The 14,045-nt window shown below is 32.2% G+C and overlaps 2 protein-coding genes across 3 annotated transcripts in view; both read right to left on the bottom strand.

The window, feature by feature from the left end:
• LOC107457297 (protein toll) overlaps nucleotides 1–3,005 on the bottom strand; it is an 18,064-nt gene extending 15,059 nt beyond the window's left edge. The window contains exon 1 of one of the 2 annotated variants that reach the window (XM_043044585.2): nucleotides 1,998–3,005. In XM_043044585.2, coding sequence (XP_042900519.1) covers nucleotides 1,998–2,696 — 699 coding nt within the window. In that variant the 5' untranslated portion in view covers nucleotides 2,697–3,005. The remainder of the gene's footprint in view (nucleotides 1–1,997) is intronic. The other variant, XM_043044587.2, reaches the window with a different exon arrangement.
• Nucleotides 3,006–13,561: 10,556 nt separating this feature from the next.
• Nucleotides 13,562–14,045, bottom strand: part of LOC107457293 (protein toll-like) — a 17,269-nt gene continuing 16,785 nt past the window's right edge. Inside the window, exon 7 of the mRNA XM_071185755.1 lies at nucleotides 13,562–13,578. Within this exon, the coding sequence (XP_071041856.1) occupies nucleotides 13,562–13,578 (17 nt within the window). The remainder of the gene's footprint in view (nucleotides 13,579–14,045) is intronic.

The raw sequence follows: 14,045 nt of genomic DNA, 5'->3' as shown, positions 1-14,045 counted from the left end.
CTGGGGGTACTGATCCAGGAGTTTCCTTGTCTTCTGGATTGGTTCAAAATTACAAGGCTACGGAGTTGAACGTTAGTAGTCGTAAACCCATGAAATTGGGTCGGCTGTTCAACGACGGTTATAAAATAAAATAAAATAAAATGAATTGTGCAATATTACAACAATTGGTTGATTCATTAAAAAAATAATATATTATTAGTTTTTTGTTTAACATTATGGTTGCCTTGTTGTACTAATTCCATATGAAACTAAATATATTTTCACCATTTTAAAATTATAAATTATATTTATTTTAACTATAAAATTTAGTTAAAAGAAGTTAAATAATCAAGTTCACTTATATATATATATTTCAAATATTATTATTATTAATAATAATAATAAAAATAAGCTACATTTTTTTGTCTCTAAATTTATCAAAATCTATAATCTACCACATTTTTCTGCTCACAAAGCTGCAGTTTTACGTAGAGGAAAGCATCTTGAATTATATGCCAAAGCTTTAAAAGAGATAGTCTACATTCGTAGTAAATGATTGTTTTAATTTTGTGGTCCCCCCCAAAAAAAGAAATAAAAAGATTTAATTATTTTGAAACTACTTGAGGTGTACAAGGAAATGCTTAATATTATGAATTTTTTCTTGGTGCATGCCTATGCTGAAAATGAATAATATAAGCCGAATTATGGTTTTTAAAAAATTGCTGTTATAAACTAAGAGAGTAGTTTTCAGAAAAATAAAATTTTTTATTCTTGAATTTAGTCATTTTATTTTGAATTGAAAAACGCGATGAGAAATATTTCAGAAATTTCTTACAAATGCCTAATCTTTTCATAACTTATGCAATATATTGTTATTAATATATATATTAAATAATTGATTGGACATAAATATTAAAAATATCTAAATAAGGTTAAAAATATTCAAACTCTCGGAACTTCTGTCATTTTTCCTTGGAATCTTATGGTTCCGCGGAACACCTTTTGGGATCCGCTGTTTTAGCATTTTTTAAAATACTTTGTAAAAAGCGCAGTAGTTGGCAGTTTGGGATTTTTCCTGATTAATAAATACCTCTGAAAATGTCACTCAAAATAATATTTAAGTCAAGAAAAAACAGGAATGGTACCAAGCTCTGACAAATTCTTTTCAAGGCAAGCGAAGTATAGAAAAGATTATCCCCTTGGGGACGGGTGATTCAAAAAAGCATTCGTACAAAATCAGAATCAGGATGTAATTAAATAAAAAACGGTAACTTAAATGTAGTCGTTGCTAATTTGACAGACTTACTTTGCTTTTACTTTAATTACTGTTAGTTTATTCATATATGTAATCAAAGTTAATTCAAAGTATAACAAAATAGTTTTATTTTGAAAAAAGTAATGGTGAATTAAATAAATCAAACAATTATAACCCCACCCAGAAATAAACTGCTAAAGAAATACTTTCATTACCAGTTTTATCTTTTTACCCTGATTGATACGGTTTTCTGCTGGAACGTATTTGTGACAGTCGGCTCGAAAGGGTTAAAAATAACAACAACAACAACTGTTTGATTAACGTTTGAAACAGGAAGTAATTAAAAAGAATTATTAGAATTATCTCAACAGGCAAACAGATATTTTGTACCCCGACCTCCCTCAATAGTAATTAGTCATATTCGGGAAGCGTTTTTGTATATTTTTTTTCGTTTATAAATATCACTTAGCGATCTCTAATCAGCATTTAATTTGATAAAAACCATAGTATTTCATTTGGCAAGTTTTCCTTTTGACAAGGATTCTAACAATATATACCAAAAGTAATGCATGATGTAATAAGCTGCATGCATGTAAATTAAACTAATAAAACAAAACAAAATAGCACGAGACTTATTAACGTTTGTGACATATTTCTGATATTTCTCATTTTTTTACAGCCCATTTCTCATTTATTGTTTTAAAAGTAAATATTTATAAAGAGAGAAAAAACGTAAAAATCGAAATAAATTTGACACATTTACCTTCAAGTTTGGATTATTAAATAAGCCATCAACTGTTTGAAGGTAGTTGTCTTCCAAATCAACCAGATTTAAATTCGGGCAAGGATCAAATGTTCCAGGTGCTATACTTCTCAACTTGTTTCTTGCTAGTATTATTGATTGTAGTTTTTTATCACCCGAAAAGGTATGGGCAGTTATTTCCTTTATCCTGTTATGTTTCAAAGAGAGTTTTTCAAGTTCAGTCATGTTCTGTAGTCGGCCTCCGATTCTTGTTAATGGGCCGCCCACAATAGCAAGAGTTTTCAAAGCCTTGACTTGATTAATGGCGGCAGGAATTTTCTGAAGTGAACTTGAAGAAATCTTCAACCTCGTTAAAGAATGAGTTTCCACGAAAGCCTTGTCCGCTATAGTTCGAAGTGGGCAGTTTATTCTGATTTCAAATATCGTTAGATTATTAAATACTGGAAAAGCTAAATTTTTTTCTGCACATCGTTTCACTTTTAATAGTTTGATCGGTTTTGATTTTAAATGTTTCACCACATTTTTAACACTCATTAAATTTCGCATACCTTGGCAAGTAACTGTTACTGTTTTTGTTCCATTAACATTAATACATGAACACAATAACTGGAATGGACACAAATTATGATTTGTTTTAACTGCCATAGAAATATTAAGCAGTGCTGTTAAAATCACTAAAACTATTTTCATTTTAAACATGGTAAATGAAAAGATATGCGCAATACTATTCACACATTTAAAAATCACTCCACCATAAGTTATGTCGAATTATAAATTTCGATACAAAAGAATAACCATTTAACTGCAGATCAATCCGAAATAATAACACCATAATTTTGATAAACTGAACTTATAAGTAACGTATGTAAAATTATTTAGATTTTTTTTATTCCTGATAAAGTATATCAAAAAGGGAGATAATATTTAACGGATAAACTTTCTGTTAGAAGAAAGTTCTTAAAGTGATCATGATAGGTATTGAGAATGTCAGTTAGAGATTAACTGTCCAATTCTTTTCTCCAGATTAATAGAAATAAAGCAAATTATCAGTATACATAGAACAGTTGTGAGGTTTAAATAAGATTTGAACGTATTTGCTGTAAGATAATCAACAAATTAAAAAAAAAAATTCTGTCATTTTTCTTTAATATTTTAGATTTGTGCTTTTAAAGAAATCAAATCCCAAAACAAATAAAATAATGCACATTAAAAACCGTGAGGGATAAAAAATATTTTATACATATGTTTTAAGGGAATGTGTATATGTGTATAAAATATTTATAAACTAAAAATGTGCATAAAAAATTTGAATCAATGATTTCGAAAACCGACCAGCAAAACTAATTATACAAGTTAAGAGCAAAAACTAAATAGTTAAGAATAGCTTGATACAGAGAGAGTATTTTTTTTTGGTATTAGAATATGACTGGTTACAAAATATTCTATTGAACCGCAATGGCTCAGGGGATAAAGCGTTCGTCTTCCTATGAGGTGAGCCGGGCTCGAATCCCAGCGATATCTGGCAGATACGAATCTGCATCCGGCTTGCACCGACCACAGCGCTGACGTGAAATATCCTCAGTGGTAGAAGGATCACGGGTTAGAGTTCCCCTGAGTTAGGCTAACCGTGGGAGGGTCTCGTGGTCTTCCTCTCCAGTTAACGCAAATGCGATTAGTTCAATCAAAAAATCATCCACGAATGCAAATTTCTACCAATACTTGATCCAGGAGTTCCCTTGTCCTCTGGATTGGGTTCAAAATTACATGGTTACGTAGTTGAACATTAGTAGTTGTAAACCCATAACAACACAAATAATAAATCTAAGTAAAGTAAAAGACGTAGACGAGGAAAAATTGTAGTTCAACAAAAACGATGTGTGATACGGCACTGTATTTAATTAACATCAAGTCAATTAACATTCTAACTTTTGTGAAGAAACAGAGTTAAACTTTAACGCGCCGTTTTGCTTATAAGCGAACACTTGGCCCTGACGTCATTGGTCACATATGTGGGTATTACTGAGCTTTTTTTTCTTAAAGTGCACGTATCCAATTCTCACTATAATGAGTTGGGGCGAATGTTTGCGCCTTCTCAAATGTTGCTTTTCATCAGTAGAAATTAAAGTTTGCCGTTAAAGATATGTATGTATGTTTTTAGTTCTGGGATATGGATATTTATATTTAAATTTCAGCTCTCTGCAAACAGTTTTAAATAATTTATGACGTATAATTCTATCTACCCCTAGTCTGTTAAGCCTAATTCGAATTCTTAATCTTCTCTCTGATACGGATTTGTCTCATTTACAAACTCATATTTTTTTTAGAATTAGTTTATGCATGCAACTGAAATTACACATTCTTACTTTTTATTATCCAGTAAAAATAAATGTACTGACTCATATGTGTATCATATCTTACAGTAATTATAAATTTTAGTGAGTAACAAAAATAGTGGTTGATGACGGCTAATTTACACCAAGTTGTGTAAAAGTGCTTTCTAGGTGTTTCACAGAATTTGAAATTCTCCCTGGGTTTTGGTGTAATGGAACATCACTTGTTGTCACTGATGTTAGGAGTTCGTCACGAAAATTTTTTACAGTGTACAGTCATCACCTCCTACATTAGAAAGCCTCCACACGGTTCTTTATAAGTAGTCTGCGCAGATTATTTAAAAAGCGAACCAATTGTGCGCGTAAACCCAAATTCTATTTTAAAAGTACTTGAGAGAAATTTATTATATATATTTGAGAATTGAATCTATAGTGGTTGACAAGTAAATAAAACAAATCAATTATATTCTTGAATGAAATTTTTTTTTAGACATATCGCTACCAACAGACAGTCGCTATCACTTTCTAATTTTTTAATAGATTTCATATTAAATGGTTTTTTCACTAATTGGTTACCTTCATAGTGGTCTGATCGGACTTCTTACAAAAAACCGTGTGGAGGCTCTTAGTTATAGGAGTGGGATAGCAGCGGGGGTGCCATTCCCTCTGCAGAGGATCAAAATTGTGATGGCATGTCTTCGGATCATCCTCAGGGATGTTCCCCAGACAGTCGCCAATAGCCCATTGTGCAGCTCCAGTGCGACGTAAATGAACAACAACAACAACAGTTATAGGAGGTGTCGGTACAGTGCGAAAAAAATGGACCACCCTGAATAACTTTTAATCTAATCATCGAATCTTTACATTTAGAAAAAAGTCTTATAGTTAAACCTTGATTTTTCAAGTACTATTCAACCGATTTCGCTCAAATTTTGTATTTTGCGATGTAGAATTACATACTTTAAAATGACATAACAAAATGTATACCTTTTAATTCAAATTTTTTTCAACTGTTATTAAATAAAATAATAAGCAATAATAAATATTTACTAAAATTTATCTTTTTTGTCTGCGGGAACGAATTTTTCAGATTGCGGCTATGCTCTAAATTTTGGGAGCCAGAAATCCGAATCTGTTGATAAAAATGTTTGTTTATTCAGAGAAAAAACGTTTATGTGGCTGAATTCGTAACTTTAAATATCGTCTACACTAATTAATTAGCATATTTGATCTTACCCCCTCAAATTATTAAGATAAAGTTCCAGAGCTTAAAGATCCTATTATTAGATCAAAAGTTATTCAATTTGGTCCGTTTATTTGGCTCACTGTACATGCTCTAGCTTTTAACAAACCGGAGTAAGAGGTGAGTAAATTTTTCCTCATCACTGTCTGCTGTCAGTGAGCGGGTGGTCGACTACTTTCATCAGCTTGCCATGGAACGAGGGGGTGTGTTATTCGTATACTCTCTAAACTATTCTACCGTTAAGTGCTTGACTTCGTGCGTAGGTTGTCGGGCTACTGAAGTGGGGAAGCTCTCCCTCCCCACTTCAGAGGATCAAAATTGTGATGGCATTTGTTCGTATCACCCTCAGGGATGTTTCTCAGACCGTCGCCAATAGCCCATCTGTGCTACTGTATAATGACATAAATAAACTACAACAATAACAACAAATTTTCCAAACTTCTTCAAATTTTTTTTTCCGTTTTCGTTTCCGCGGTCCTGATTTTAAGTCATTTCAAAACAATTTTTATCCTCAAGCCTCTCCTTTTGTGAGGCATTATGGGTATTCTAAGGCGTTTAATCTTTATCTAGCTCGTCACAGACAAACGTACAAGAGTTTTGAAATGCGCGATAATATGTGTTTCTGAAACTAGTCAACAAGGGCGGTGCCTACAGAGCTGGATTTAGGAATAAATCAGTAAAAGTTATTTCGTTTTTCGGGAATAATTTTTGGACACATTTCATATCATTAATTACAATTAAAATCGTACATTTCATTCTGATCCCCAATTATTGCGATTTTCCTGATTATTATTTTGAAAGATTTACTGATGCTTTAAATTTTAAAATGTTATAAAATACATTATATTATACCAGATGCTTAACATGTAAATCCAGTTACTATGGTTTTGGTTCACATGATATAATTTGCAAACACCTGTCGAGGAGTATAAAAATTTTTTTTTTTGCAGATTATTATTTTTCTTAAATTGTATGTGCAAACCTCATAACTTTCACTCGAGGTTCTTATTAAACTATACTTTATTCATAAAATAATTTATTAAATGACTTTCTTTTTGTTATTAACTAGCTGAATACCCGTTCTTCGTACGGGATGAAAAATAGCGAGAAAGTAAATAACTACACAACACAATAAAAATCATGCGCAATACTGAAAAACATATCCCAACAGAATTAAATAAACTAAAATAATTTTAATTTCTTTCTATAACTATTTAAAACGTGATGTTCAGAATTTAATACAATTTTCCAATTGCTTAGTTGAAAACTTTAAGTTTATTTTATTAGTTCTCTTTTCATCATTTAAGTTTATATAAACACGCTTTAAAAGCGAAAATATCATTGTAAGAATAACGTGGTTTCATTCACATTTTATAATACGAATTCTGCGACCATACTTCGTCATCATACTTTGTGAAACTCTTGACGCTGAATTTGCTTGTGATACTTGAACATAGGTAGGTAGACACTTAATTTACGTCGCTCTAGAGCTGCACAATGAGCTATTGTCGACGGTCTAGGAGACATCCCTGAGGATGATCTGAAGACATGCTATCGTAATTCGTGAGGCCACTCAAATTATACATAGATCTGTAGGGGAAAGAAATTTTTTCCTGATCCCTGTATTCATGGTACTGCTTAGAGAATGACCACAGGACTTTCGGTTCCACAGATTTTACGAGGACGTATATCGCATGTACTGTGTGAGTCTCAGAGGAGCTGAGGATTGACCGGAGTCCGGACTTCCGGTTCCACAGATTTTACGAAGACGTATATCGCATGTACTGTGTGAGTCTCAGTGGAGCTGAGGATTGACCGGAGTCCAGACTTCCGGTTCCACAGATTTTACGAGGACGTATATCGCATGTACTGTGTGAGTCTCAGTGGAGCTGAGGATTGACCGGAGTCCGGACTTCCGGTTCCACACATTTTACGAGGACGTATATCGCATGTACTGTGTGAGTCTTAGTGGAGCTGAGGATTGACCGGAGTCCGAAGTTAATATGATTGTATCTTTAACTACCATGAATTTAAAAGCATGCATCTTATGTTAAATTCTCGAGATGCAATCAAATTTCTAACTATATGTTACAATGTTTTCTTGTATAATAGTAACAAAACTGTTATTTTTGTTACGTGTGAGAAATGTTGACTCATAGATGTTATTTTGCGTGATCATTTTCAACAAAACGGAAAAATTGCGCTTAAACATTCTAAATAGTTAATATGATTGTGTTTTTAACTACCATGAATGAAATAGCATGCATCTCACGAGAGTTTTTCGATTTACAATCGAAATTGTAGGAGAAAAAAAAAAACATTATAGCGTATTTTGTGTTGTTTATTTTTTTTCTGATCGTATTTTACAATGTTTTCTTGCATAGCAGTGACAAAACTGTTATTTTTGTTTCGCACGTGAGAAATGTTGACTCATAGGTACGTTATTTTAAGTGATCATTATCTGCAAAACGGGAAAAATAGCCTTAAACATTCTGAATAGTTAATATGATTGAGTCTTTAACTACTATGAATTAAATAGCTTGTATTTCATGAGAGCTTCCCGAGTTATAATCAAAACTGAAAAAACTTAAAACGTATTTCATAGTTTTTAATTTTTTCTACTGAACATTACGTTTCTTACAAACAGCAATTTACTGCAAGCTATTAATTTTAACTGCAAACTACTTATTATAGTTATAAAATAAAAAATATAGATCCATCAAAGGTTAAATTTATAAAATTAAAATTTCACGACATATCTAGAGTTCTTGTATCAAAGGCACATCATCAGGTTGGTCATCTAGCAGTTCATAATCATCAATATTCGGACTTTTTTCAGGCATTTCGTATCGCAACATTTCCCAGAATAACCTCGTTCCGAACTTGAGACACCTTGAGGATTCCATTACTATCTTTAGACTCTGATCCATCTCTTTGATGGGAGGAAGGGGTCCAATTTTCACAAGGATGATCCGATGCAATTTCATCTCCAATGAATTCGCAAATGCCATTCTTAATATCTCCATGCAGAACTCGTTTATCAGATAGTGCCTATCCGAGAATAGAATCAGACATTAGGTTTAATGCTGAACAGTTCGAAATATATGAAATCTAGTAAACATTTGTTATATAGTAGTGAATTTGAATTCATCAAATATAGAGGTAGTTACTCTACAATACTCCCCCACTAGAATTTTATCTAGGATAGAATTCGATGAATGAACATCACTAGTTGATTCATTGCTGTTTCGTGCATTAAGAGCTGCGGTAAGAGCTCCGGACTTTGAGCGCTGGTGGTGAGGGCCGTGTTAAGCTGACGGTTGTCCACATAATCTCTTCCATGTTTTGATTTTCAGTCGAGTGATTACGGGCCCACGTTTCGTGTGATTAAGACTGAGTAGAAACAGCGTGATGACTACGTCGAAGTCACAAATAGCAAGGCAACTGTTCACTGTGTTCCATCTATCAATGTAGGGCTTGGCTACCGACAAGGTGAATTGGAATTAAATAATTATAGTGGTAGATACGCTACAGGTATTCTTCTGTATTCTCCTCCAATTTAGAAAAAAAATATTTATTGGTTTTGTGATTCGAAGATTTTTAATTTTCTTTATAAATCCTAAAAAGTATAGTTTCGTCTAACCGCTTCAAAAATTGTCATTGGTTATAAACGTAAAATGATATGGCCCTTTATAAACAGAGAAGATCCAGACATCTTCGGTTCTATTGTTGTTGTTGTTGTTAATTTACGTCGCACTAGAGCTGCACAATGGGCTATTGGCGACGGTCTGGGAAACATCCCGGAGGATGATCCGGAGACATGCCATCACAATTTTGATCCTCTGCGGAGGGGATGGCACCCCCGCTTCGGTAGCCCGACGACCTGCGCGCGAAGTCGAGCACTTTACGGTAGTACAGTTTAACGAGGACCAATACCGCACACCCTCGGTCCCTACGCAGACTGATCCAAGGGGTCACCCACCCGCACACTGACCGTAGCCAGTGATGCTTGACTTCGGTTCTAAATAGCATGAAATTATAAATGTATTTATTTACTTGTAAAGGAGTTTCAATTCCGGATTTTTTTCCATTGTGATGATGTAGAAAGTAATACATGAGAGGAACGGTAGTATATAATGCATTTATTGAGTTTTTTTTTAATATTACCACTTAATATTTAAAGATTAATAAACAGATAATTAGTGATCCGCTTCAGGAGCTTATTTTTAAACACGTTCACGCCGGGTGTTGCGCCTGAAAGCGGGACGGAAAGGAGAAAACACTGGTAGAAGAACTATTTCAATATTAGATAATATTCGGGAGGAGTTAATCTATTCTCAAGAATAACAATTCACTGCAAAGAAATTTATCACGGCGAAGAAGCAATTCAATATAAAAATTGCATCCGTTAAAAACAATTGGTAGTTATGGATTTTTATTATTCCCGGAATAAAACTAAAATATGAAATTTATTTGTTACCAGTTTTTACTCCGGTGCGCTGCCAAGATGAGACAATCTAGCGTGACCCACTGGTGGGTCACCCAGGCGTGAACGTGTTAATAATCTATCATCATAACCACCTAATGTATTAGTTACCTAATTTGGAAATTAAAAGTTGTGATGAAGTAATTATGCTACCAATTTGAATCGTTTTTAGTAGTTCGTCGAACGTAAGAGCAACTGAGATAAGTTTAATTTTTGTCTTTAACGGCATATTACTCTCAAGAAAAAACAAATTGTTAACCTCAAGTTTTTTTTTATAATTCGTATGATTTAAATGAATGTAAAAACAAAGAATTATTTTGGAAATAGAATGTTATGTTAATTGTAAAGGCGAATTGCTCCGCTCTTTTTGAATACTAAGAGTAGAGAAAAAAAGGAGTGATGTGCTTTTTTATCCAGCTTTTCTTTGAGAGAAGAAATCTTGCTACCACTTTTTAATTATATTATTAATCTGGGGTGAAATTTACTTCAGAGCGCTCTTCGGTAGTTTGACGCTAGGATTAACTTAGAAGAAATCTTGCTACCACTTTTTATTTATTTTTAAATTTGGAGTCACTTTTACTTCACAAAACTGTGGTTTACGCCAGTGTTTCATAAACCTATGATTTTTGTGTACCCTTTCTAAATTTTTCGTAACGCTATGTACCACTAATAAGAAAATGAATGTATTTTTTACTATAAAAAAGGCACAAAATTTAAAAATCACAACTGGCTGCTGACACCACTAATTATTTACTGCTAACTCTGCAAAAAATAGCCAATACAAAATTGCGTAATCGTAAATTTTCATGGCTAGCTTTGTTTTTAAATAAAATGTTTTGAAATTTTCGTTTCTTGCAAGATATTTCGCATATGAACGCGTAACCAACACCTCCTTATACTGAAAGCCTCCACACTGTTTTTTATAGGTAGTCCGAGCCCACTGTGAACGACTCATTTAATACAAAATCTAGTTAAAATATGAAAGTGGTAGCAAATATATGACTAAAAATTTGTTTTATTTATGAATATTATTGGTTTGCCTTATTCACTTGTCCACCACTACAGATTCAATTCTCAAATATATATGGTAAATTTCTCTCAATTACTTTTATAAAAGGTTTTGGGTTCATGCGCACAACTGGTTCACTTTTTAAATAGTCTGCGCGGATTACTTATAAAAGACCGTGTGGAGGCTTACTCCGCTAAACTGTTCCCGTACCCCTGGGGTTACGCGTACCACACTTTGGGAAACACTGGTTTACGCAATATTATACTTAAAAGCAGCATTATTCACAATCAATGTGTTACGTACATCTTTTTTTACCTATGCCAAATATTGGTGACATTCCCTTTTTTTTATGCCAAATGTTCGTTTGGCATTAAAAATATCATACCCTTCTCTTATAGTCGGTATTTAATGAAATTGGATTTGAAATGACCAATCCCTAAATAAGAAAAAATGGTAATAAAAGACTTTAAGCTAAGTGTGTCATGGCTTTTCCTACATTATATCCTTCAGCCAAGTGCATGAACCTCATCCTTATCTACAGCCAGCAAACTAAAGTTTTTGAGCAAGCTGCTTCTTATTATTTCCAATTATTTTAATTTACTCCAGCAAAGTGCTCTTACTGCTTATCCAGCAACCACATGGACAGCTGATCTCACTGTGTTAAACTGCTATTATATCGATTGAATTTAGGCTAAAAATAGTTAAGAGAATGACACTTACTTAGTGAGCAAAATGACGGTTCGTTTGCTATCCACCACTCGTTCCATTAGATAGTTTATTTCAAAATTGTCTTGCTTGATGTCTCTCTGGGGGACAAATAATTTATAAAATGGATGTTTCTCTTCCAGCTCNAAAAAAAAAAAAAAAAAAAAAAAAAAAAAAAAAAAAAAAAAAAAAAAAAAAAAAAAAACAATGGTAAAAAATGCAGTATATTACCTTCTTCCAGCTTAAAAAATATTTTTCGTGTATTTGGAATATGAATAAGTATAAGAAGATGTAGGAGAAGAAGAACATGATGTGATGTGGAAGAAAAAGTAGAAGTTAAGAGAGAAAAAGAGAAGAAGACAGAGAGAGAATAAGTAGAAGAGAATGAGTTTAGAAGTAGGAAAATGAAATGAGTTGAAGTAGAATTAAGAAGAGAATGAGTTGTAGTAGTAGAAGAAGAGAATGAGTAGAAGTAGAAGAATATGAAGAGGAAGAATAAAAAGAAGTAGAACATATAGAAGAAAAAGTAAAGGATAAAAAAGAAAACAAAATTAAATGCTGATCAAATAAGGAAGCAGCGGTATATTGTTTTCATGGTGAAGTCGTATTTAATTTTCTTTTGAATAGTAGTTATAAAATCCCATATTATTATCAAATTCCGTCTACCTGTTTAGGGTTATAACTCGAACATTTTCCTAAATGTATGAAACAATAGTACATATCTGCCGAACTTTACACTTAATATGAGATGTCTTTACTAATGGTACTGACACAAAAATTGAAATTAAAATCACCCGACATAGAAAATTTTCATCAGAAATTATATTCCCCAAATATTCGTGAAATGACAACTGAATTACAATTATAGATCTTTTTTTGATTTCGCGGGATATTAAACACACCGTCACTAATTATCACATGTGTACATGAATGTTTAATTTATTTATATGTAATGACGAATAGTTTTTAAATTTTATGCCATTTGATTATGCCATTCAATTTATATTTCATTTGCTTCTAATATTGCTGGTGTTTTAAATTTAATTGTGCTTTTAATCCATATTTTAGGGTCCGTTGACCTGGACTTTTCATAACATACATGCCAGATATATTTGTCATGTTTTCTTAAAGATATAATATTCTGACTAATTGTAGATAGCTAATTTTGTTCAACAGTATTGCTCGCTTGCAAAGTTTACGGGCTGTTGCCATATGAATTTTGTATTTTATGTATTTTATGCACTTTATGTATTTTATGTTCTTTAATGTTTTTACTTGGTTTTAATAAACATTTACCCGTATGCCCTGAATTGGGGCAGGTCGGGGTAAATATTTTCATATGTAATGACGAAAACAGCCATTACATTTTAAATTAAATTTATGTTGCTAAGAAAAATGCTATAAAAATGTTAATTCTTGTTATGAAAAACATAATTATTGCTAACACCGTGAGTTCGATAATATAATTTGACAAAAAAGTCATAAAACTCTGCAAAATAAAATTTATAATTGCAAACAGTTCAGTGGCCTGATCGTTAAGGGGACATTGAACATCTCGCTGAACGAAAATGCGGCGTGAAGTGACTTTTGCAATAACTGCTACAAAAAATTTAATTTTAATGATAGGTTTCTAAATTTTTTAATATTTATTTGTTAGGTTTTTTTTAATGTATTTCTGCAGTAAAATATACAAATTAAGTTAGACAATAATTTTTATTCATACAATTTATAGGCAAATTTTTTGTTAAATTTTCAAATTATGTCATCAGTAAGGTACATATAAAACTACAACTACTCAATATAATTGTCTGAAAAAAATTATACACACAATATATAGCCTAGAGTATACAGTATACCTAAAATTAGACTAAAATGCACAATTTTTTGCAGAATAAAAAATTGACTGTTTCAAAATACCAATTTTTGCTGATTTTCGGCAATTAAATTTTACTCCAGATTTCAAAATGTTTAAATTTTTAACTAAATTTGAGGTTTACTGTATAAAACAATCAATGATGTATAAGCCTACCAAGTTTTATCTTTTTAAATTGTATAGAACAAGAGATATATGTACCTAAGTAACAAAAAATAATGTTTTGAGAAAAACAGATTTAAAGGTAAAAAAACATATAGTTAAAAATAATTCATAAATTTAAAGCTCTCCAGCACCATAACTTGTTTTATCTCGAGGTAGCGGGTTCGAATCCCACCGTAACCCTGGATGTATTCTTTGTGATGTCTTTCTCTGAATTGTTCTATCTGTATTTTCTACTTG

This window comes from Parasteatoda tepidariorum, chromosome 9 (genome assembly GCF_043381705.1).
Source record: "Parasteatoda tepidariorum isolate YZ-2023 chromosome 9, CAS_Ptep_4.0, whole genome shotgun sequence".
Taxonomy (NCBI): Eukaryota; Metazoa; Arthropoda; class Arachnida; order Araneae; family Theridiidae; genus Parasteatoda; species Parasteatoda tepidariorum.
This window is presented reverse-complemented; position numbering and strand designations above follow the sequence as displayed.